General features: G+C 38.1%; 1 protein-coding gene and 1 pseudogene across 8 annotated transcripts in view; one reads left to right on the top strand and one right to left on the bottom strand.

Moving 5' to 3' along the window:
• The window catches only part of AGTPBP1 (ATP/GTP binding carboxypeptidase 1), a 67,160-nt gene that overhangs the window by 5,697 nt on the left and 35,942 nt on the right, over positions 1 to 25,521 (top strand). For 4 of the 8 annotated variants that reach the window (XR_011699881.1, XM_071579834.1, XM_071579839.1 and 1 more), the window contains exons 1-13: positions 2,036 to 2,124; positions 13,426 to 13,556; positions 14,094 to 14,161; positions 14,572 to 14,635; positions 15,014 to 15,160; positions 15,410 to 15,541; positions 17,270 to 17,363; positions 18,853 to 18,890; positions 20,386 to 20,594; positions 21,022 to 21,199; positions 22,561 to 22,658; positions 23,673 to 23,789; positions 24,413 to 25,122. Coding sequence is in view for 7 of the 8 variants with exons in the window: in XM_071579834.1 (XP_071435935.1) it covers positions 2,093 to 2,124; positions 13,426 to 13,556; positions 14,094 to 14,161; positions 14,572 to 14,635; positions 15,014 to 15,160; positions 15,410 to 15,541; positions 17,270 to 17,363; positions 18,853 to 18,890; positions 20,386 to 20,594; positions 21,022 to 21,199; positions 22,561 to 22,658; positions 23,673 to 23,789; positions 24,413 to 25,122 (2,018 nt within the window). In the remaining variant the exon portion in view is untranslated. Of the gene's footprint in view, positions 1 to 587; positions 720 to 2,035; positions 2,125 to 13,425; positions 13,557 to 14,093; positions 14,162 to 14,571; positions 14,636 to 15,013; positions 15,161 to 15,409; positions 15,542 to 17,269; positions 17,364 to 18,852; positions 18,891 to 20,385; positions 20,595 to 21,021; positions 21,200 to 22,560; positions 22,659 to 23,672; positions 23,790 to 24,412; positions 25,123 to 25,521 lie in introns of those variants that run through there. The other 4 variants (XM_071579835.1, XM_071579837.1, XM_071579836.1 and 1 more) reach the window with 2 other exon arrangements.
• On the bottom strand, positions 981 to 1,097 carry LOC139685132 (5S ribosomal RNA; annotated as a pseudogene).

Genomic DNA, 25,521 nt, shown 5'->3' with positions numbered 1-25,521 from the left:
GAAGTTGCTTTTTTGCATTACCTAGTAAAATGTTAGAGAAACTTTTTTTAATATGCATAAATTTTCCACCACAACTCTCTAGATTACTGCAATGTGCATTTCTGGATCTTCTCATGTCTTCCTTGCTCCTCATTGTTTTTTTGTTTAGGTTTTGAAGGGATTTTGGTTTGGATTGGTTTTTTTCAGAGGTTCTTGTGCTTGTTCTTATGTGCTCGACTTTTCCCCTTGACCTGGAGCATTAGTAAGGACTTAGCGCTTATTAAATACTTTGTGGTGAATTTAAACAAACAAATGAAGACCTTGCAGTTCAAGATAGTTCAGCTCAGTAGCTGGCTCCACTTGTACAGTAGTTCAGTACACTATAATATATAGACACTCTTGGCACTGGCAGAGTGTTCATCATTTGTATGACAGTGGGTCAATGCTGCAAGCAAAACACACTCAGACACTTGAATTCAATAGTCCAATATCTCCCCCCACCCCCCATAAGACCTGCAACCTGGTTCAAAAGTTCAGACTTGTTAATTCCTTAAATTGTGTGTATTGTGGTGGACACAGCTATTCTCTTCTGACTATTTTCTTTAAAGGATTTCAAGATAGTTTACACTTGGAGGGTTCTTGGACAAACCTAGGACACCTGTTAACTTGAGTCAAGCTGGGCTTCTGGTGAAAGGCTAAACATTTGCTTCCTGGCTGCTGGGAAAAGATTCTGTTTTCATGTAAGTCTGTAAATAAGATTACTTCATCCTTCATCTGCTTTAGTCTTTTAGCAATTGCAGTCTGGAATTTCATCATCATCATCGTGGCTGGGCTTTGCAAACGCAGATTTGGGAAGGGCTGTCCCCACGTGGGTGTTCCCTTCCAGCCTGCACAGGGGATTTTTTAGGGGAGGCTCAGCGTGCGCGGAACTGGCCCCACCGTTTCAGTCTTAAGGTCCCACGGCCGAGCTTGGACGGTGACAGTGAAGTCCTCAGGACTAGAACCTACAGCCTCTGGTATTCCCAGGAGGTCTCCCATCCAAGTACTAATCCGGGGCTGACCCTGCTGAGCTTCTGAGATCTGACGGGATCGGGTGTCAGGGTGGAATGGCTGTAGTTAGACTGGAATTTGCCACTAATAAAAACTTGTATTTGCTGAAAACCAAGGATTTTTGAGAGGTTTTACACCTTTCTTTTGGGGCAAGGAAAAGGGAGCCACTGTGTGTCTGTATTTGACTGAATTTCTTGCCTATATTTCCCATAAGAAAAGTACTTAATCATATTAATTTTTGGCACCCATATCTTTGAACATCCATTTTCCCCTTTATTCTTTCTTCTGTGTTTAAACTAACCTGTGCTCTTGGAGAATACTGTTTTGTTTTTTTTTTTTCACAGGGGGGGAGTATTTGTCATTCATACTAGATCTCAAATTGAAGTCCTTAGGTTCAGTTAATGGTCCTGTAGTCTGCAACATTAATTGCTTGGAGGCACCATTTGAGGAAGTGTTGTGCCCTGAGGACACTATGTCCTTAAATGGATAGGAAACTTGAGTTCTTAGCATGATATGGTTTCTGTCCAAGAAATATATTCAGGTCTTGCTTAAATAAGAACACTGAACACTTCATGTTTCTCACTGTGCCTCTAGTCTATAGATATATGAAATGGCAGTCAGAAATAAGTATGTTGTGGCATCTTATAACATTGTCAAGTTAAGTTCAAAAAAGTTTATTTACTGGCTTCACCAAAAAGTTTACTCGATAAAATTCCATCATGGGTGGAAAATAATGTCTCTTAAATGACTGATATAAATTTCTGTTCTATTATAATCAGACTTTCTGAGCTTTGGTAAGGCTGGATTGTAATACAGAATCATAATCCATACTTACAATGCAATAGTTTACTTTAAAAGCTGGATCAAATACTTTGACGAGAGAAGAGCTTGTGACAGTGTGGGGAAGTGCAATCAGTGTGAATTATTTACCATTTTTAGTGTAGAGACGTTCATTACAGTGGGAGCATTTCATCATTTAAGAACAAAAGATGTTGACAGTATGAAGTTGTTGAATATTTTCCAGGTTATCAGAGATGGGAATTTGAAGAATCATCTATCCGATATGAACAAAGTGAAAACATCCTCTGAAAAAAGGTAAATTTAAAACTATAGTACCTCTCAACATCAGGCTATTTCAGATTTGTGAAAAAAAAACAATCTTTATCTTAATAATAAGATAAATAAAATACATTAAGCTGACACTACTATAGGAGAAACTTGTATTATTGTGGGTCCCTGGTAAGAATGTGTAAGCTGATGTCCTGAAACAGTGTAGGAGTCAATCCTGATAGCACAAAGTAGCTTCACATTTAATAAATAACTTTTTTAATTTAAATTTTCAGTTACTGTTAGATGTATTCAAATATAAAATACACATTAAATATAATTGAGAAATCCATTAATTTAGTAATTTCATCACATATTGGCAAAACATAAAGTGATATCTACTGAAGGAATTAAAGAACAAGTTTTTAATACTTTGTAAGAAGCCATGAATTTGTCATGTGTGTCATTCTGCAACTATCCTGCCATCCAACACATAGCTAGAACAAACAAGAGTGGGATTGTAGAAGATGTCAAGTTGAAAAGTTGTGTTTGTTCCATCATGTTAACTTGTTTTAGCAAGTATTTGAAAAGTTTATGAGGTTATCTCAGGAATGCTGCTAAGCATTAGGAAACTATTGAAAGGCTTTCAATCTTACATTTTCTTAAGAGAGGACAGGTTAAACCACCTTGTTAAATCAATCCTTCTAATCAGATTTAAAAAAAAGTAAAGGCAGCCAAATAGGAAATCTCTGATTTAGTATTATTTCTCTTAAGTATCCATTATTTTCTGAGTAGGTGAATTTGCATGAAGAGCATGCTCTACTGTGGATTAGTTTTGTATCTTGGAATCTATTTAAAATTTGAATTTAAATTCTTGTATATGGAGTCATCTTTGCTTTTGCTGACTTGGAGTGGAGTGGCTCGATCTCAGAGACTGGTTGTTCTTGTTTGTGTGAGGGGTGGATCAAAAGAAATAGTAAAGAAACCATTATGTTTTCTGTTTGTGGTTTATTAGCCCCTTAGGCATTATGGTAAGTAAAGCAAACTGTGTTAGCAATGAATATTCTTGAAAATTCTACAAATTATAATGCATATAGTACACTATCATAAAAAATATTAGGTTTTTTCAGAGTGGCTCCTTAGGTACCATTTTTTCTTCTTTAGTTATAGAGATTAATTTTCCATCCTTGCAATGCAAAACAGTTGTTCCTTAAGTCTTGAATAAGTTATGATGACTCTGTGTACAGAGATAGCTGTGAACTTATCAAAAGTATCAGCTGTCTAAAGATTATTTGGTAACTGTGGAAGTGGTTGAGAAAAAAAAAGTTTGAATTTATTTGTGCTGGAATAAAATTGGAACAAACTCATGAGAAGCCTGCCTATTTTAAAATAAGTTTTTAAATGCTACTGGAACATGCCAAAATACAGAAGATCTGTTTGCTGTGGGGGAGGAAGAAACTCCCTTATACATCAGTGCAAATGATAGTTTACACTGCAAACAGTAGTTTCAGGTACAGTTGGGAAACTGATATGCTTCATTTGACTATTGTATTTTGTAAGGCTTCTTGCAAGATGAATAGCTGAAAACCATCCTAAGATAACAGAATTTTGTTAAGTTGCTTGGCTACCATTAGGGTTATCTTTCTCATTGTGAACAGACAGGCAGAAAGCTCTGATGATGGGAATTTGCAGAGTGAAAGTGGCATACAGTGAGTAGTGAAGAGTTGTGAATCTAGCACTTCATAATCAGAGTTAGAATGCTTAAATCTTTTGGGAGTGGAAAAATGTCACGGCAGTGATGCCAAAGGGATTTTGTTCTGATTTTCACATTTTGTAGATTTTAAGAATACAGTAGTTGTAGATTTTTAGAGGGTTAATATTTCTAACAGTCTAAGTTTAATGCCTTTCTATCACTACCCCTGTCCCAGAACAGGGAGCTCAAATTCCTTTAGTTAATTAATCTTGTTTAGACTCCTTTCCAAGGTAGAGCTGAAGGATATCAGAAGGCCTACAGAATGAAACATAAACATAGGTCAGAGTGACCCAGAAGTCAGAACTGGATGAACTCCAAGAGACCTTTGTGTGCCCGAGGAAGAAGAGCTGATGAAGACAGAGGGTCTTGATGACCCCAGACCCAATTCCAGGGGGTTGGACCAGGGGTGGAACCAGGGCTGAACTGAGAAATGTGTAAAGCAATGATTGGAGGGATCTTATTATAAAAGCCATGGAAACAAGAACTGGGACACATGCATGTCATCCTGTATTCCTGTGGGCTGTAGGCCCTGTGTTATTAAAGGACCTTTACTTTTTATCTTACCCTACACTAACGTGCTCAGAGTCCTGTTTTGGGGGGAAGGGCCATTTCACGGCATCAGCAGTGAGGGATCTTTCTTTAAGAAGATGTTTTCTTGTTGAGAAGTTCTCTTGCAAACATGCTCAGTCTGGGCATGTATCCTCTGTATCTGCTTGTAGCTTTCCTAACCAGAGAAGGAGGAAACCCACAAAGCTGTCTGGTTAGCTAGAGTAATACTGTAAGCTTTGGCAACAGCTGAGATGATAGCAAGGGTGTTCAGTGCTTCCTTTCTGCGAGCAGAGTGGTGGTGTGAGGGGCATTTGAGCTGTGGCATTTGAATGTGGGATGCAAAAAGAGTTTCCTGCCTATTGAGACACGAACTGTACAGGGTCAAATAAACCCGGTAAACTTTACCTCAAGATGCTTAAAGAAGGTCTAAATCCATGCATTTGTTGTCTTTGAACAGAATAAGGCACTGACTGGCTGGCTACCAGACCAGTTGTAGCTGATGGCTGTCAGAAGGAAACAGTGCACAGTTTATTTCTGGATGTGCTCTTTCTTTCTCCATCTGCTTACAGCTATGATTGGAAACATTCTGGTTTTCCACTAATTATCTGTAACAGAAGGAAGTTCTTGTTAAAATTGCAGACAACTTGAAGCTGGAAAGATCTGCAAAACTACTGGAGTACCATATAATTTCAAAATACTCTTGTGAAATGCAGATAATGGTTAAGAATATTTGATGGAAATATCTGCAAGATACTGTGCTTAGAGAGGTATATGACTGGAATGGATGTAGTAAAAAGTGCCAGAAGTATTAAGATAAAACTTCAGGCTGAAAAACTTATGAATGAATGGATACAAAGTGTTAGAATGAAATTGCCTCTGTTATTGAATGATCTTTATTAAAGGTCATTAAGTACTGTTTTGGCATATGTGTGCTATGGAGGGTAGCTGTGGTGTTTATCCCACTCTGAATAGTTTTGATGGCGCTACGAAGTTTCTTCTGGTGCTCCCTAGTCATGATGTTGTAATAACTCAAGATAATAGTAACTCTATGTAACCCTCAGCGACTACAGAGCCTTCTTGTGAGCAGGCTTTAGAATGGGTGGGATGAAAAATGCCACCTGGAGTAACAAGAAGGGTTCCTCGCATTGTGGGAAAACTAGTCTCATACTGTCTCTACCGTATGTACCAGTAACAAGCTCAGGCTCTCAGGGCAGCTGGAGACCTGGATAGCTGCATGTTGGTGTGTGAGATTTGTTTGGGTCATCACATTGATTCTGTCAGTGGCTTTAGACTGCGTTGAAATCATAGTTCTCTTCTAGTTTGATGGATGATGACTCCAATATACTGGATACTCCAGTCAGAATTCCTGTGACTGGGCTATGCATACCAGTTTGACTGCAGGTTTTCCGTGGTGGAGTGTCAGATGTCTCATTCCCCAAAGTAATTTATTCATGGTGCAGCAACACAGCAACAGCCCAAGCCGGTGCCTTCAAGGGGAGACCCTGAACAAGGGAACCCCGGGGCTTTTATACCCTCACAGTCTAAGTGTGGGAGAATCTTGGCTCTTCCTCCTGAGTCTTCAGCTCCTGCTGTGTCTTGCAGTGTCAGGTCACCATAAATGCTGGGCCACAGTCTTAGGGGTATTGATGTAAAGCTTTGCAGTTTCAGCAGCACATAGCTCTGGGAGAATACAGTTTTTATTGAGCCATTCTGACCATTTCCTTGCTGTTGGATTAAAAATACTGGATTCCATGGTGCACCTCTGGTTTGGAGAACAGTTTTCTAGATTTGGATCCTAAATGGTTTGTTGGTGAAAATATATGTATTTGTATTACAGATATGAGAAAGAGTGTCATTGCAAATTGGGCTTGCATTTTGTTCTTAGGTCAAATGGGTTGTCACAGCAGTATTACTGGTTCTGCTCCTGTGTGTCTGGCTGGCTGCCATAATTCGTGTCCTACAGCCTTTTTGATTCACTGTGCAGACATTGGAAATTGTCACAATTTTATAAACTCTGTATGTGTTAGTGTAGAATATTAATAAATAACAGTACAATTCTTATTTTAAGATGAAAACTCAGTCATAACTAAGAGGATATCAAGACTTGAATGTATATTTCACTGTCACCTGGTGTTAGTTTCAAGGGTGCTTCATTGGGTATGCTGAAGGCATGAATTTTATTTGACTGTATTTATGTTGGAAGACGTCTTGCAAGATGAATAGCCTAAAACCCTTCTAAAGATATCTCTGCTGTAATAAGCACTTACTGCTCTTGATAGAAACTCTGTAACCAGACAGAGATTATAACTCTAAATCTTAGAACTTGTTATACCACCCAGTACTGAGAGAGACTTACCCTAGCTAACTAAACCTCATAAAGCTTTTAGAAAGTATGGAGAAACTTCTGCTACATGCCAACTTCCTGTACATGTTAAATTGCTTACAGGCAACAGTGTTACTTGAATTTTGCAGGCTGCAGCAGTCAAAAATGGGGTTTGCTCTGTGTGGTAGTTTTGGCCTTGGCAAAATGCCAAGTATTACCTCGTAGATATCAGTCCCCCCTTTGTCAGAGGGGGAGGGAGAAGAAAAAACCTACAAACCTGCAATTTACAATAAGACATATTATATTTACACAGAAAATAAGAAATAAAAACAAAGCAATAAACACACACATACAAGGCTAACAGAAAATTGTCTACTTCCCCACAAATCAGCGATGAGGGCCCAGCCCCCTGGCACGCAGCAGTGGCAGTCCCCGAGGGCAGCGGCCATGAGAGAGAGAGAGAAGGTACCTCCTTCCTCTTTCTGTTGTATCTGGTTTGGCATCATATGGTATGAAATACCTCGTGGGTTAGCTAAAGTCAGCTGACAGCCTGTGTTCCAAATCAGCTCCCAGCCTGTGTCCCTTCCTGTATGTACCAATACAGAAACATAGGGCCTACTATGAGAAACTAAAATTTGTCGTAACTAAAACTATCACACTCTGATGTTTTACTGCCTGTAAATGAGTCGGAAAAGCTTTTTTTCAAACTGTATTTATTCAATTGGATGACCAGTGATACACCACAGTGGAAGTGATACATATACACACACATGCAGAAGTCGAAGCAGCAGTTCTCTTACACATTGGCTTACATGTTAGTTGACTGCACTCTTACTTGTTTTGATTGTGGAACTGGTGAAGATAACACCCTGTGTAAGTCTGTTAGTTTGTATACTGGATCAACAGAGTTTGTGGATTTCATTAGACTCATAGAATCGATTGTGTTGGAAAAGACCTCCGAGATCATCAAGTCCAACCCTTGGTCCAACTCCAGTCCATTTACTAGATCATGGCACTCAGTGCCATGTCCAATCTGCATTTAAAAATCTCCAGGGATGGTTAATCCACCACCTCTCTGGGCAGCCCATTCCAATGCCTGATTACTCTCTCTGGAAAGAGTTTTTTTTTGATATCCAACTTAAATTTCCCCTGGCAGAGCTTAAGCCCATGCCCCCCTGTCCTATTGCTGAGTGCCTGGGAGAAGAGACCTGCCCCCACCTGGCTAGAACTTCCCTTCAGGTAGTTATAGACAGTGATGAGGTCACCTCTGAGCCTCCTCTTCTCTGGGCTAAACAACCCCAGCTCCCTCAGCCTCTCCTCATAGGGCTTGTGCTCCAGTCCCTTCACCAGCCTTGTTGCTCTTTGGACCTGCTCCAGCACCTCAATATCCTTTCTGAACTGAGGGGCCCAGAATGAACACCATACTTAAGCTGTGGCCTCACCAATGCAGAGTACAGGGGAAGGATCACTTCCCTGGTCCTGCTGGCCACGCTATTTTTGATACAGGCCAGGATCCCATTGGCCTTCTTGGCCACCTGAGCACACTGTTGGCTCATGTTGAGCTTCCTGTCAATTGGTACCCCCAGGTCCCTTTCTGTCTGGCTGCTCTCCAGCCACTCTGTGCCCAGCCTGTAGTGCTGCAGGGGGTTGTTGTGGCCAAAGTGCAGGACCCGGCTCTTGGCCTTATTCAGCTTCATCCCGTTGGAATCAGCCCATCTCTCAAGTCTATCCAGATCCCTCTGCAGAGCCCTCCTGCCTTCCAGCAGGTCGACACTCCCTCCCAACTTGGTGTCATCAGCAAATTTGCTGATGATGGACTCAATCCCCTCATCTAAATCATCAGTAAAGATGTTAAACAGGACTGGACCCAACACAGACCCCTGGGGAACACCACTGGTGACCAGCTGACAGCTGGATGCAGCTCCGTTCACCAGCACTCTCTGGCCCCGACCCTCCAGCCAGCTCCTAATCCAGGAGAGGGTACACTTGTCCAAGGCATGGGCTACCAGCTTTTCCAGGAGTATATTATGGGAGACAGTGTCAAAGGCCTTGCTGAAGTGCAGATCGACCACATCCACAGCCTTCCCCTCATCCACCAGGTGGATCACTTGATCGTAAAAAGAGATCAGGTTGGTCAGACAGGACCTGCCCCTCCTAAACCCATGCTGGCTGGATCTAATTCCTTGTCCATCCTGAAGGTGCTGTGTGATTGCACTCAGGATGATCTGCTCCATAACCCTGCCAGGCACAGAGGTCAGGCTGACAGACCTGTAGTTGCCAGGGTCCTGCTTGCATCCCTTTTTGTGGATTGGGGTGACATTTGCCAACTTCCAATCATCTGGGACCTCCCCAGAGAGCCAGGACTGTTGGAAGATGATGGAGAGAGGTTTGGCAAGCTCTTCTGCAAGCTCCCGTATCACCCTGGGATGGATCCCATCTCGTCCCATAGACTTGTTAGGATCCAGCTGGCTCAGTAAGTCACTAACTATTTCCTCCTGGAATATGGGGTGGCCATTCAGCTCTCTCTCTCTCTGTCTACCAGCTGCAGAGGCCAGTTGTCTTGAGGGCCACCTGTCCTACTGGTAAAAACTGAGGCAGAGTAGGTGTTAAGTACCTCAGCCTTCTCGTCATCTTCCTTAACTATATTTCCCTCCAAGTCCAACAGAGAATGGAGGTTTTCCTTGCCCCTCCTTTTGTTATTAATGTATTTATAAAAGGACTTTTTGTTATCCCTAACTGAAATAGCCAAACTTACTTCAAATTCCACTTTTCTTTCCCTAATTTTTTTCCTGCATGACCTAGCTCTATCTGTAAATTCTTCGTAAGTAGCCAGCCCTTTTTTTCCATAGTCTGTAAACTTTCTTTTTATCCCTGATTTCTTTCAGAATCTCCCTATTTAACCAAGCTGGCCGTCTTCCCCTCCGGCTGCCCTTTAGGCACACTGGTATAGCCTGTTGTTGTGCACTCAAAATTTCCTGCTTGAAATATGTCCATCCCTCCTGGACCCCCTTGCCTTTAAGGGTTGTTTCCCAGGGTATGCTCTGAATCAGTTATTTGAATAGGCCAAAATCTGCCCTCTGAAAGTCCAGTGTAGAGGTTTTAATGGTGGCTCTCCTTACATCCCTGAGGACTGAAAATTCTATTATTTCATGGTCACTATGCCCCAGGCGGCCTCCAACCACTACATCATCCACCAGCCTCTCTCTGTTTGTAAACAGTAGGTCTAGCGGGGCCTTACCCCTGGTAGGATCATTTACCAGTTGATGAAGGAAATTGTCCTCTATACACTCCAGGAACCTCCTTGACTGCTTCTTCTCTGCAGTATGAAGCTCCCAGCAGATATCTGGCAGGTTAAAGTCACCCACAAGAAAAAGGACTGGAGATTTTGAGACATCTGCCAGCTGCTTGTAGAATAATTCATCTCCTTCATCATCCTGGTTGGGTGGTCTGTAACAGACTCCCACAAGGGTGGCAGCCTTGTTGGCCTTCCCCCTGATTCTGGCCCACAGGCACTCAATCTTGTCACTGCTGACCTCAACTTCAACAGAGTCAAGAGACTCTCTAACATATAAAGCCACCCCTCCACCTCTCCTTCCTTGCCTGTCCTTTCTGAAGAGCTTGTAGCCCCCCATAGCAGCACTCCAGTCATGTGAGTCATCCCACCATGTTTCTGTGACAGCAACTATGTCATAGTTTTCCTGCTGCACTGTGGCTTCCAGCTCCTCTTGTTTGTTTCCCATACTGCCTGCATTGGTGTACATGCACTTCAGCTGGGCCATTGATTTTACTCTCAACTCGGGCTCTAGGCCCTTAGGCCTATCTCTGGAGAGCCCAGTTGCTGTCCCTTTCCCTTCAAACCTAGTTTATAGCCCTCCTAATCAACCCTGCCAACTTATGGGCTACAGTTCTTTTGCCCTTCCTAGATAAATGGAGCCCATCTGCTTTGATGAGACTGGGCATCATGGAGTTTGCCCCATGATCAAAAACCCCAAAATTTTGACGATAGCACCAGTCCCTAAGCCACCTATTGGTAAGCTGGGCTTTCCTAAACCTCTCCTCATTCATCCCGGCTAGCACAGGAACTGAGGCAATTACTACCTGTGCTCCTGTCCCATGAAATGATTGGGCCATTGCCTTAAAATCTTTTTTAATTACCCTGGTACTCCTTTTATTGATGTCATCACTTCCAACCTGGACAACCAACAGCGGGTAATTGTCTGAGGGCTGAATAAGCTCAGGAAGTCTTTTAGTAATATCCCTCACCCTGGCCCCAGGAAGGCAGCAAACTTCCCTGTGGGACGGGTCTAGCCGACATAGAGGGCCGTCAGTTCCCCTCAAAAGGGAGTCTCTGATTACAACAACCCTTCTCTTTTTCCTCTTATCTGTAGTTGTAACCCATCCAGTAGACTGGGAGTAGCCAGAAGACCTTGTAACAAATCTTCCTCCTGACTGTCCTCCATCAGACTTTGTGAGTCCAGGGCCATAAACCTGTTTTTTTAGGGCACCCTGGCAGGTGAAAGGGGTCGAGAGGGGTGTTTTTGCCTCTCTGACCAGGCACCTGTTTCCATTCTTCCCCATCCATATGGTCCATTCTGTCTGCCTGATGGCAGGAGGGGGTGGGCTTCACCGCCTCCTGCTGGGCTTCCTTAGGAGTGGAAAGGGTGTGACTCCACCAGTCAATTTCCCTTTCACTCTCCCTTATGTTTCTGAGCCTATCGACCTCTTCCTTTAGCTCTGCCACCAGACTCAGCAAATCGTTCACCTGCTCACATCGTATGCAGGTGCTTCTCACACTGTCCTCTGGTAGCAGTTCCAGGCTCAAACAGTCTGTGCAGCCAGAGGCCTGAGTGGCTGCATCCTTTTTAGAGGGTTCTGTCTGTATTGACACCCCTTTACTGGAAACACGAGCAACAGCTTTCATTTTTTGGGAGGCATGACTGCCTTGAGCTGTGGGGAAAGGTAAAAAAAAAATAAAAGCCACACAAAATACCTTGATTTATGCCCTGCCTGTGCAAACTGCCGTGCAAGCTGCCGTGCCATGCCCTCACTGCCGTGCCACGCCCCTGTTTGCCCGTTCGTGTTCGCCGCGCTCCCTAGAGATGTTTTTAAAGCCTTCTCACTCTCCTGCTAATGAGCAAGCCACACCTCCAACTCACCTCTGAGTCACTTGCTGACAGTTGAAGGAGCAGCAAACAAAGCCTGGCTGGAAATAAAGTCCTGGGTTTATTTTGGAGCATTTCAAATAGATAAACAGAGGAGAAATAAACAAAAGAAAGCTTAAGCAAATAATAGTGGCTTTATACTACTCAGCCTGCTTTTGAGTGATGAGAAAGTATTGGAGTGAATATGCTTTACTTATACAAGGAAATTATCTAGCAAATAACTGAGAAGGTGATATGCTTACTTCACAATATAAAATTGCTTTGTTTTAAGGTCTTTAATTGATAAAACCATTTCTTACTCCTGGTGCTAACAGCTTGTAAGTATCATCTGTAGTCTGAAATTGGTTTTTGGCTATACTTTTCATTTAGATGCCAATATGAAAAAGTGAAAGTGATGGAAGCAGTTTCCTCAGCAGATCTTGTATCACTTTGCTTTCTTGGCAGTATAACCTTTGGCCTCAGCTGCCTAATTCTCTTGATTTTAACATTCTAGTAGAGTTAACACTAAGTGTGAAACCTGTACACAGAAGTAAAACACAAATCAAGAAGTAATAATGCCTCATTGTTATAAACAAAACTGACAGTATTTATATAGCTAATGTTGCAGACTTTAGTTTTATTGTAGAGGATTAGAACAATGTTTGTGTAAAATGGATTTATTGTTGACTTTTGCATAACCCTCATGTTACAAAAGTTAAAAGTCAATGTTGTTAATTCTTGAAAGTCATAATGTCCTGTAGTTAATTGAATGGCTGTAATTAAAATATTACACATTTGTCTAAAAATTACTTCCATTTAGGAATGAAAAATCTGTAAAGTATTCTGAATAATTGGTTTGATGTTAAACTGGAGAGCACATAAAACAGTTTCTAGGCTGACTCTGTTCAGACTACTATAAATATTTATAGTCATTCTTTCTTTGTAATTGCCTATCTATATGAACACCTGATTTGAAATTGTGTCTTCTATTAAAATACCTTTTCAAGGCAATTTTTTTTGGCAGGCCAAAATACCCTTGTGTTCAAAATGAATCCAGACCCTGAAAATAACTTTGGAAACCTCCCTAAAGTTTTTTCTTTAAAATTGTGTTCTTTTTCTTCAGTGGATGGGTACAAGTTTCCTCATTTTATGAGTAACAATCTTTTGTCCCACTTTGAAATGTCAGACAAATATTCTTTGGGATTGTTTGTAACCAGTTTTGAATTGAATGGCAGGTTTGATACAGTATCATGTCACTTAACATAACTTACTAAATACAAGTTACTCTAAATTATATAGACTAAAAATATTTGTACCTATATCTGCGCTTTACTTGCTGCAACTGATTTGTCCGTTCGCAGTTGCTCTTGGAGATGCTGTTACATATCATTAGTTGCTGCAATTCAGGCTTTGCAAATCTGTAAATTGGCCAGAATTAAGGAGAATTAAGCCTGTTTTACAATCAAGATAAAATATGAAGGTGAATTAGCCACTCCCATAACTCTGACATGGAGTTTCTGTTGTTAATGTTTTGTTTTCTCTGATCTAGACAGAAAAATTAAGGTAAAAAACCTTTCTTATAGTGTTTCTGCCAGTTCTCGGACTGTATCCCTGTTGTCACAGCTGGAGAAGATCAATTTAGACTCTGTATTGGGAGAATCAGACAATGCCAGATATGTTACCTCAAAGATCCTTCATCTGGTTCAGAGTCAAGGTAACTATCTAAGTTTTGTGGCTTTAATGGTTTCCCTTTTGAGCCTTCCTTATTGTGTATCTTCCTTTCTGGACTTTAATCTTTGTTTTTGTTTAGTGAACTTGACTATCCATCTGTTTTTGTCACTGCTTGTTGAAAGCACCTGCTTAAGACAATTGTTTATTGCTATCTGGTGTGGTACTGATTATGCTGAATTAATTTTATATTGTCAAACAGCTATAATTCAAGTAACAATTCATTTTATATATGTGTGTGTGCATATATGTATGAGAAGTAGAAGTTTCTGGAAGAAAACTTTCTTACTGATTTTTTCTTTACGTTTTTTTTTCTAGGGCATGACAAGATTATTGAACAAGCAAAAGCAAAAATTAGTTTTAAAATTGCTTAAGTTGTTACTTAGTTTCGTGTATGTAAAGATATACAGTTTTTAATAGGTTTTATTATTTGCAGTGTAGATATTCTGATAAATTTGTAGATTATCATGTTTGGTTTGATTTTTTTTTTGCAAGCTAATATTGATCTTTTTCTCACTGACAGAAAAAACCAGGAAGGAGATGACTTCTAAGGGTTCCACTGGAATAGAAATTATCCTGTCAACCCTAGAGGTAAAATCTTTTAATCTGTGTGGTTATGGGTGCATACCAAGTTTACATATTATCACTGGGCTTTGTATTATGAAATATGTTGTTACCCTCTGGAGTCTCCAAAACTTCTGTTGATCCATAATGATTAGATACTGTCTTTAAGTAACCTGCTTATGAATTTCTCTCAGTTATGTTTAAATATTCTAAGAAATTTTTTGTCACCTCTCAGTTCTAATTGACTCACCATATTACAAAGTAGATTTTAATTTTTTTTGTGGTTAATTCAGGTGCATAATGGGATGGTTATCTGGGTGGTTATACATCCTAAGTTCTACTTGATTTAGTGCTGGTAATTTCTCCTAGTTGTAAGTATCTAAACCACTGTATTAGACTGCTATGTTAATCAAAGATCTCTCTCTTTTTTATTGCAGAATACAAAAGATCCTCAAACTATTCTAAATATATTGAATATTCTCATTGAGGTGGTCTCAGTAGGTAGGTATTCATTATGGAGCCATACATGATTATATTGGTACATTATTCTTTGGGCACTTTTTGTTTGTTTTGAAAGGTTATTTTTATTGGTTTGGGTTTTTTTGTGAATTTTTTATTATTTTGGATTTTTGTTTGTAGTGATTTGCTAAAGAGGATTTATATGCAGAATTAAAAGAATGTGAACACTGAAGTCACTTTTCAAATAATCCTATACAAGTAATTTTTATTGCTGTATGTCTAAGTCCAGCATGTCCTTATATAGTTCAGTCTCGTATGAAGAAAATACTGTTGTTCTGAAGACTTCCTTTATGATAACTGTAGCTTAGATATTTAATTGTTCTTTGGCTTTAGACATACCAGTTCAATTTTAATTTCTAGGTGGTGGTCGGAGAGCAAGTGTCTTAGTTACCAAAGGAGGAACACAGATCTTACTACAGCTGCTTTTGACTGCCAGCAAAGACTCTCCACCAAATGAAGAACTAATGGTCCTTCTTCATACTCTTCTTGCCAAAATTGGTCCAAAAGGTGATATTATGGCTTCATATATTACAGTTTTATAATTGAAATTTAATAAAAAAATTTCTTTCTATTGTGTAAGCATCCATGTCCTCAGAATTGGTAGAGGAGAACAAAAGGAGTAAGAGGGGGAAAAGAATGGTGAAAAGTAGATATGCAGAGTTGACATTGGTAAAAGGAATTCAGTCATTTAACTTCTGTTTTTTTAATAATAATTTCAAAATTAGAGTGATTTATCTTGTATTTCTTTCTCATCAGACAAAAAGATTGGCATGAAAGCAAGAATAAATGGTGCTCTAAACATATCATTGAATTTAGTGAAGCAGAATTTGCAGAACCACAGGCTGATATTGCCATGTCTTCAAGTATTAAGAGTTTACTCAACGAACTGTAAGTATTGCAGATAATTATTTTCTTTCCCATGTGATATAAAGATTATAATATCAGATTTGAATGCTTATTTAATGTTAGATGTTGAAAATATTTTCAATCTGAGAATTTGCTCTTCACATCCTCAAATTGCTTAAATTCTAGAAAAAGCTGGTGAATTTTTAACCAGTCCTTTTGGATGTGTGAAATTTTGAGGCGTCTAATTTGTATCAATGCTGATGTTAAACCAGAAATGATGGTTAAATTATCTTTATTATTCATGATCATGTTTTTTATTTTTGTTATTTTATTTCTTTATTGCTAATTTGAAACTGGGTAACATAGGAAATATTTTATTTCTTAATTTAACCTTTTCCTTAATCCTTGTGTTCTACATTTGGGGTAATATTCTTCTGCAAAAGCTGAGGTATTTGGGCAGGCAGTAGGAAGTTGATGAAAAAAATCTGGTTCTTGCTGTGTCTCTACTGTCAGTTAGACAGTCGTAAGTTTTTCATTTGAGCTCAAAATGGTCATTAAGCTTCTTAAATAAGTGCAAGACATGGAAAGCATAGCCATGCTTGCTCCAGAGAACAGATTTGATCTGCAAGATTATCTTTTCAGGACATTCACATGAGCAGCTGTAATTCATAAAGCCATAATACTTTCAAAATGTTGAAGCTTTATGTCAGTTGAGCTATCTGATAATGAGGTAAAATGCTTCTAAACTGAAGAGTTTAATACAGATAGTTACATTACTTGCATTGCTTAGATGAAAACTTGCTTAATCCTGAAAAGGCAATATTGAACTGAGTATCTAATTTGGCTTCTGCTTCAATCAAGTCTGTCTTTCTGTATTTCCCACTCCTTATAAACAGAAAAAGCTGTAGTTCATAACATTCTGGAGAGTAGTACTGTTTAAAGTTTGTGTACAGTTACTATTAGAATAAGTCCTACGTTTTCTTAGATTCTGCTGTAATGTTGCTGCTAATGATGATGAAATTGCAACTGGGGTTCACATACTAAATTCTACAGTAATAACAGTATTTAGTGTGTTGAAGTCAATTCTTAGCTGCTCTCTTCCCACTTTGTTAGGAGTCCTTATTACTAAACTCAGTTAGGAATTGAATTTCTCTGCCTGTTTCAGCAGTTTTTATTTTCTGTGGCTTTTGGACTTCAGCCAGATACCCTTTCAGTGGGTATTTCTTGAACATAATAGATATTAGCAGAATTTCTTTTGTTCCCTTTCAAATAGATTACTTTTGTAATTTTTGTTTTCTGAGAATGTATGTTCATAACGTGTAGTTCAGGGAAGCTTATACCAGTTGGCATATTTAAATTTTATAGCAGACTCTTGTCTTTCGAACCCTAGTGAATATATCTGTCTATCACAGTATCACAGTAGCAAGTCTTAGACTTGAAATTTTTGAAAACCTGTTGTTTTGATAAGCTATGAATTAAGAAAGTTCTTTTTATGATGCATTTTAGTAACAAAGAAAGCAGAAACCTGTGTTGGAAGTAGCACATAATTTTATTTGTAAAGCAGTGATTAAGTTTCTCTTCTTTTCCAAGTTCTATCAAGCTGATTATGTGCAGAGTAGTGTCTGCTTCTTGTTGTATGTCTTAAAGCACAAGCATGTCTAGCATTTTTTGTACTTCAAAATTAACTTGTGTGAATTTTAGTTTATCGTTTTTTTTCTTTTGCCTTTCTTATTACATTATTTTAAAATGGATTACTTTTAACTCTTCCAGCTGTAAATGCAGTATCTTTGGGAAAGAATGGAGTAGTAGAACTGATGTTTAAGATCATTGGCCCTTTTAGTAAAAAGAACACTAGCCTTATGAAGTAAGTAAGGTCTCTTTAATATAGTGTATAATAAAATCTTGTATATGTTTCAGAACTTATTTGTAAATTATAAAGAATATTAGGAAACCAAACTTAATTAATATTTGAAGGTTAAAGGGAAGGCAGATGGGAAGGAGAACCACAAATCTGACAGTTTAATTTTACCTACTAGAGTAACATAAAATATTTGAATGTCTAGTTGCACTACTAGTAAAGTAATAAAAATATTATTTTTTGGTCTCTAATATTCCTGCATGGAAACTGTACAGTGATTATCCCCAAATCCTGACAAACAGATCAAGACAATTGCGTCATTTTTCAATTTGTTGAATTGACTTCTGCATCTGCTTTGTGCTTTTACTGTGACACTATCCCTTTTATTTGGTAATAAAATTTTCTTCTTGCTTTACTTCAAATCAGTACAGACTCTCAGACCAAGAACATAAAACACAGAGTAGGAAGCCCCAGCAATATCTGTCTATTGGGCCATTGTATTAAAAAAAAATAAAATACACGTGTAGCTGAAAGTGGTGACCTTAGATTCCCAACCCTGTGGAAGTTTTTTTGATTGCTTGGAGTTTGAGGTTTTTTCCTTGTTTTTTTTTCCAGCAAATTTAGGGTAAAAAATAGCTAAATGGATCTAACTGAAGATAGGCCTTCTTTCTACACTCTACCTTTTTGAAGTACAGACTTACAGAAAACCAAATTTCTCATCTGGTCAGGAAAATATTAATCTCATATTGTACATATTGAGTACACAACCATACTGCTATGTTATCAAAATCTGGTATTTGTGGTCACAGGAGTATCTTCCAAAAAAAAATGGCCCGCTCCTTTAAGCCTCAGCCTAAAATTAGGCATATGAACTTACTGTTTTATGATATAAGTAATCATGATATCCTTGTTCATGGTCTAAGATCAGATGCATGAAGTCTGTCTTCACAAAGAGGGGGAAAATAAGTATATACATTTTTAGTTGTACAGTTTGAGTTAATTGAAAAAAATCTTTGTGAACAAGAAAAATCTCACACTGACCATTTTGTATTGTAGTATGGATTGATGGGTGTTGCTCCTTAAGATTCTAATACACCACCAGTATTGACTGCAGTTTTCAAAAATAATGTCCTTTACTTTGTGGAAGTATGTGTTCCACTGTTAACAAAAACATGAATTTCAGAACTGTCACAGCCATTGAATGTCAGTCATAAACATTACATTGTCACAGTGTCTTTGCAAAGCTGGAAGTTTGGATAGCCATTCTGTTGATATTTTTAAGTTTTTCCATCAGACTTCAGATATAGCAGAGATATGTGATCTCTTAGTAAAATCAAATTTTAAAAGTGAAGCCTATGATACAGTTCAACTAGGAAGACATGAGGGTAGATGCTGCTTAAGTCTGTTAGCAGTAAATATCTTGTCTAGTTTTATAGTGTTGTAAATTAAGCTTACTGGTTGGTTGCTGTTTTGACTTTTCATGTTATGTTGACAGGGTTGCTTTAGACACACTTGCTGCATTGCTAAAATCAAGTAAGTGTTTGACTACAAGAAACTGTCTACTTGAGGTATATGTGTGTGTGTGTGTGTGTGTGTAAAGTAAAACTAACATCAAGTCTGTGGCTTAAACAAAATCCAGGCTAGGAAAGCTAGAAATAAGGTACAGTTTTATCTGCAGTCTCTGGTGCTTTATTTATATAGTATATAGAGATATGTTTAATAATTACCTAGTGTTTCTTCAGTTATGCAGCAGAAGGGCTGCATGGCTTCTCTAGAACTGATCTGGATCCAAGATGGAGAAATGGCCTTTTACATTCACTCACCTCAGTCCTTCAGTAATGCATATCTGTAACTTAACTCCTGTGCATCTTTTTTGTACATATATCTGAAAATATCTGTGGATGGCAGGGGAAAATACAGGTGTTCTTCAGTAATTCATCTGAGTAATTAGTACTGGGATCCTAATGACAAGTCTGTCAGTAATGCTCATGAAGTGGAATTAAAGGTAACAAAACAATGGTCTGTTTCCAGACATGAATTGTCTCAGCCACAAGCAGCTGATCCTCACAAATGGCATCTCTGCAGATTTTGAACCAGGATTGTAATTAGCAAGGAATTAAAATCTCATTTTCTCCAAACAGTTGTGTTAAAGCTACAGCATTCCTAGTAGTTCCAGTGGAGTTGGATAAGAACTGAGGTGTGATTAGATTTGCGGAAAACCATTCCAGACAAATGAGAGGAAATTTCTGTACTATCACAGGTTACTGACTTTACTCAGGTTTATTCGATTTGATCTTACAATTCACGTATTTACAAATTTTGAAATTTCTCTTTGGGAAATTCAGAGAAAGAAATATTTCCAAATAATTTTCAGTGCTCTATTCCGTAAATTGGCAGTTAGACTTTAATATTGGGGAGAAAAATGAAGTGTTGAAAAGATGTGCCTTTAAAAAAGGAGATCTTGTGCATTTATTTAGGGGTGTTTGACATTGTAGCTTCTTACACTTTATATAAGTAAATTTCTTCATAAAACCACTAATCTATGATGTGTATAATGCAGCTGACATACTAATTACCCAGTATTTGGGGTACAGGTATTATAAGTTTATCAAATTTGAGGGATAGTTGCTGCAAAACTGTATAGATTGCAAGGGAAAAAAAGTTTGTTTCAAATATTGTGTCCACACAGTGTGTGTGGATAGTGATAAGGTATGATTTGTAGAATTGTTTTTTTAAATTTTCTAGATGACAGGACCTTACAATTACCTTTAAGTGTAGTTCACACTATTCTTCTGGTAAATGATGAAAATTGCATGCAATATTCTGAGAATTAAGGTTAGACTACTGGACTCAATTCTTAAGTGATTTCTGTTTAGTTTGATGTAAAACTCTGCTAAGTGTGGCTAGAATACTACTTAAAATGAAACAAGTCACTTACTTGGGTAAAAATAATTTAAATATTGATTTGAAAGTAATACTGAAGTCATTGGTTAATTTTTAATTTTCTTTCCTAACTTTTTTTGCAAAGAAACAAATGCCAGGAGAGCAGTAGACAGAGGATATGTGCAGCTGCTTTTAACGATTTATGTTGATTGGCACCGTCATGATAGTCGACACAGATACATGCTGATACGTAAAGGAGTTTTGCAGTGCATTAAAAGTGTTACAAACATCAAACTCGGAAGGAAAGCATTTATTGATGCCAATGGGATGAAAATTCTTTACAATACTTCACAAGTAAGTTTATCATGGTTGGTTTTTTTTATGTAGTAGTTTTTGCCTCTTTGGCTTTAAAAAGGTTAATCATATTTCTTTTCTGGGATTTGTGATTATTCCTGATTATGGAAGTAAGCATTATTTTCTGTAACAGCCTGAAACAGAATGAAAGAGTACAGAATTAAATTCATATTTACTATTATTTTGCTGTGGCTATCTCTGGAAGGGATTGTTGAATTTAATTTTAAAATAGAGGGAGTGAGAATACCTTTAAATTTTGAAGTTTGGTATTTTTAAAAAGGTGAATTTGCGCTGATGGAAGTTTTTCTTTTCTTCAGAGGAGACATTAACAAATTTTTTTGTAAACAAAATACAGATTTCTAGAATTCATGAATATACAGTTTGATTATTAGTTTGATAAGACTTTTCATTATTTTCATGTTAATAGGAGTGCCTTGCAGTAAGAACTCTTGATCCTCTCGTCAACACTTCCAGCCTAATAATGAGAAAATGTTTTCCTAAAAATCGTCTTCCTTTACCAACAATTAAAAGTGCTTTCCATTTCCAACTCCCAGTTATTCCTGCCAGTGGTCCTGTTGCTCAACTGTACAGTTTGCCTCCTGATGGTATGGTAATTTTGTAGTACTTTGTCTCCGAGTATGTCCAATGCTGCTTTATGTAAGGTGGAATCTATTGCAGTTATTTGTGTTGTCCACAAAATTTGGACTCTGAGACTCTTCTTAATCTATGACTGTTAGTGTGGAGCCCCAGTTCTAGCATGAGATTTTAAGTGATGAAAATTTGGTCCACGTGTATGTAATTATGAAATAAAACAGAAAACAAGAACTAAAAAGTGATGTTCATCAAACTCTGAAGTGTAAAGAGTAGTCTGTATACAAACTTAAACGGTCTCTCATTTTAACTCACTTATCATATACATTCTGCTATGTGAAAAGTGATGTAGTGTATTCCTTTCTTCCTTACCCTGATAACTCAGGATGTGGTTGATTTAAGATTAACACGTGCCATTTGAAACACTGGCCTTTTTTAAATTGTGTTTTTTCCTTTATTTGCATGATGAAAAAGTAGAGCTGCTTTTTTGTTGCAGTCTCTTAGGAAAAACTTGTCTGCAAAGCATTTGTGTGGTGCTTTGTAGGAAATGGATTCAGCCCTTTGTAAACGCCTCTCATTATTTTCAGGTAACTAATTTTTAATGCATACTGATATAGTGGACCTGGGTAAGCAACTAATGAAGTTGCTGTCAGAAAGTTACTGTAAGATGAAGAGGCAAAGTCAGACTTACTGGTATCTTCTTATTCACAGTATCTCCTAAAACAAAATGTCATCATAGTCTGAAAGAAGTAAACTATCCTATGGAACTTCAAATGGGTCAGACTCTAACTCCAGGATTTGGAGTTTATGTTTTGTCTTACAGGTCTCAAAGTGTGTTTCAAAATCCACAGAAATTAAATCTACTAAATACAATATCTTTCGTACTCTATAGTACCTATTTAGAAAATTCCTAGTCTGGTGAAGGGAACGACTGATACGTTTGGGGGGTTTTTGATAGATTTCTTACTTTTTATAAAAAGAAGATCACCTAAGGAAATAAGATACATAGGATTCACTTTTAAAGGCAAAACTTCTGTATTAAAAGACATGAGGTGGGTAGGGGTCTTGGTTTTTTAAAAGTACAATCTTGTAGACTCAGTATTGTAAAAGCAATACATGTAATTATTCTGAATGCACTAGAAAATCAGTATAATTTTTAAACTTCTGAGTGAGCCTTTTATTGACAATCAGCAAATTTCCTCCATGGAAAACACTCTATGAGAAAACACAATAAAAACCCTGAGGACTAGTTTATTAGTTAGTTTTCACATTTTTTTCAAGTGGTAAGCAAAAAAGAAAATAAACCCAGAAAAGAGTTCTTTGAGTTTGCACATTGAATGTATAATCTGTCTTACCAAACTTTTTTGTATTTTAGTGGATGATGTAGTAGATGAAAGTGACGATAATGATGATGGTGAAACAGAATCAGAAATTGAAACTGAAAATGATGATGAGAAGGACCAACTTTTTAAGGTTGGTAGAGACAAAATTAATAGGCAAAAATCAAGCATAGCAATTTTTTATTTAAGTTGCTTGAATCATGTATATAGGCATATGTTCTAAGTGCTAAAAGGAGGATGTTTTCAGGGCAAATGCTAAAATTTAAAAAGCTCCTGAAACTTAAAGGAAGTGTGTACTGCCTGAAAATAAGAAAGAAAACCTTTCTTGTTCAGATTGGTTCAAGATTTTTAAGAAAATCTGTTTGCTTACACTTAATGTGTTGAGTAAAATCGGACAAAACTGCAAGCTCTTTTGGCAGTGTTGTGTTCCCCACTTGTGTTTCTCTCAGCCTGCTTTTCCTACATTAGCTGCTCAGCATGTAGGAGCTGCTCTAACTTTTTCCATCATTCTGGACTGGGATTGACCTGATCAGTGTTTCAGCAAGGTAGTAAGTTCAGCCAACTGTAGAGGTAGAAATCAAACCCCTCACTGTTGTACCACTTTGGGAAGTTATTGTCCTACTCTCCTGCCAGTCGGGACACAGATGGATATTTGATCAGAACTGCCTCATTCTGTATTTTTATATTGCAGGTATTTAGAAGTTAATTGAGTTGTCTGTCCATGGACTGGAAAGACAAGTTTTATTTAAGGGTCTCATGAGCCCTGATGAAGGAGTCTTCTTCTACAGAAGCAGTATTACTTTGTCACTGCAAGCAGATGAAGTCTCCACATTCCAAGTTGCAGTAGTCAAAATACACACAGATCTCATATAAAGTGTAGTCTGATATCTCTGTATAATAAATTGGTGTGAAAGCAAGAGAAGTGAGCTGTTTTAATATTTCTGTTGAAACTGAGACTTAAGCGTACTAATAAACCTGAGCTGCTTAAATCTTCATGGTGAAAGCTGCAGCTCAACTAATTTTAAAATAGTAGTATTCAGGTTTTAGAGCATGGCTGTGTAGGAGTAAAAGGTGAATGTTTCAGATTAATGTTTTAGAAGTATGTTAATTCTGGATACAAGATTAATTTGTTCTGGTCATCTTTCAGAATGATGATATTGAGACTGATATTAATAAACTGAAACCTAGACAGGAATTGGGAAGACCCATAGAAGAATTGAAAATGTATGAGCAGTTTTTCCCAGAACTTTCAGAAAACTTTCAGGTAAAGTATATGTTTCCCAGGACATTTCTTGTTTTGTCAGGTTGACTCTGGAATACACTTTGATGTTCTTTTTTTGGTGGATAGTTCCTCTAGCCAAGAAACATGGGTCTGCAGTTCTAGATCTACACAAGGGAGTGCTGTGTACTAAGTAAATTAATTAAACACTATGGTTACTTCAGTCTGACTGAGAAGGGGATTGTGGGCAGATACAAGGAAATTGTTTTCTGGTATCTCATTACTGGAGACGGCAGAAGTAAAATAGTAGGAAAGGACATGAGACTTCTGAGAGCTTCATTGTATTAGATACTTTCTTAAATGCTGTGCACCTGCTTGAAGCAGATGGTTAAAATATCTGGATCAAATACAATGACTTGATACTTTGTTATTGATGAGCTACTTCTTTATGGCTTTAACACCTTGTACAAGAAGGAACGTGGTTGCTAGGATAGCTTATAACACAATAACTGCTGACTTTTAAATTACATTTCTTTTGGATTATTAAAAAATTTACCTCAGGATCCTACAAGGAAAGAGGAAGGTTTCTAATGTGAATGGAACTTAGGAACTGTTTATGGTTTTTTGTTAATAATTTTTAACATTATTTTTTCACCTTTATTTTTAAGGAATGGGACTTAGTTTCCAAGGAACCAAAGCCTTTTGTACCTGATGCAAATTTGAGTGGACCTATTGTTGTTCCTACAGCCAGCGAGGAGCACTCTGTTGAAGCAAACCAGTCAACAAAAGGGATTGCTTTGAAGGAGAGCAATCCTTTATTGACAGAGGAGTACAATAGAAGGCCAGTTTTCCTGGAACTGCCAAAGAAAGACAGTATGAAAGACAGTTGTTCACATCAGCAAAATGATCAAAGAAACATGCTTCCATCGTGCCAGTGTCTAAGCCAAGAAATTGTGAAAGGCTTGGACAGAATCAGTCTGCAGAACAGTGTGAAAAATGATCAGTGTTATGGTACAGGATGTGTAGTGAACAAGGAAAACAAAGCTAGCCTTAGCACACTTGCTTGTAGTAAACCTTGTGAACATGTTTCACCCTGTGGAAGTAGCCTATTTGAAGGATCATCTGTCCATCTGGGAAAACTCTGCTGCACTGGAGTGGATTCAGAGGAGGAGGATTCCAGATCTAGTTCGTCAGGGGAACAAGTCATGCTTCAGGTTTCTGATGTATCACCAGTTCACGACTGTGATCTTTATATTGAAATGGTAAAAAGCACAAAGTCTATTCCAGAATATTCAGAAGTGGCCTATCCAGATTATTTTGGTCATATTCCACCGCCATTTAAGGAACCTATTCTGGAAAGGCCATATGGGGTGCAGAGGTGAGTTACTGTAATCCTTTCTTTGTTACTGTTTTTGTTCCCTTGAGGAACAGTCTTTAGGATCAGATTAACTAGATGATCTCCAGAGGTCCCTTCCAACCTTATTCTGTGATTAGCAGGCAGTGTTACAGTTTACTTTTGCATCTAAAACTGTTTTCAGTGAAAAGCCATTTGAAGGTAGGTGAGTAGGTATTGATCAGTGCAGAGCCAGTCTGATTCTGTAATTGCTAATTCACTAATTCAGTTTCTGAATACTATTCAGTTTACTTTATACATTCCCTTTCTACCTTCCTGCCATCTCCAATCTAAATTTTGTAGTTTGCAAAAAACAAACCATCCCACAAGACCCCACCACCAAACAAAAAAATCCCCAACTGAATGCAGTCTTGAGGTCTTAGC

Source organism: Pithys albifrons, chromosome Z (genome assembly GCF_047495875.1).
Source record: "Pithys albifrons albifrons isolate INPA30051 chromosome Z, PitAlb_v1, whole genome shotgun sequence".
Lineage (NCBI taxonomy): Eukaryota > Metazoa > Chordata > Aves > Passeriformes > Thamnophilidae > Pithys > Pithys albifrons.
Note: the sequence above shows the minus strand (reverse complement) of the source record. Positions and strands in the feature narration are given on the sequence as shown.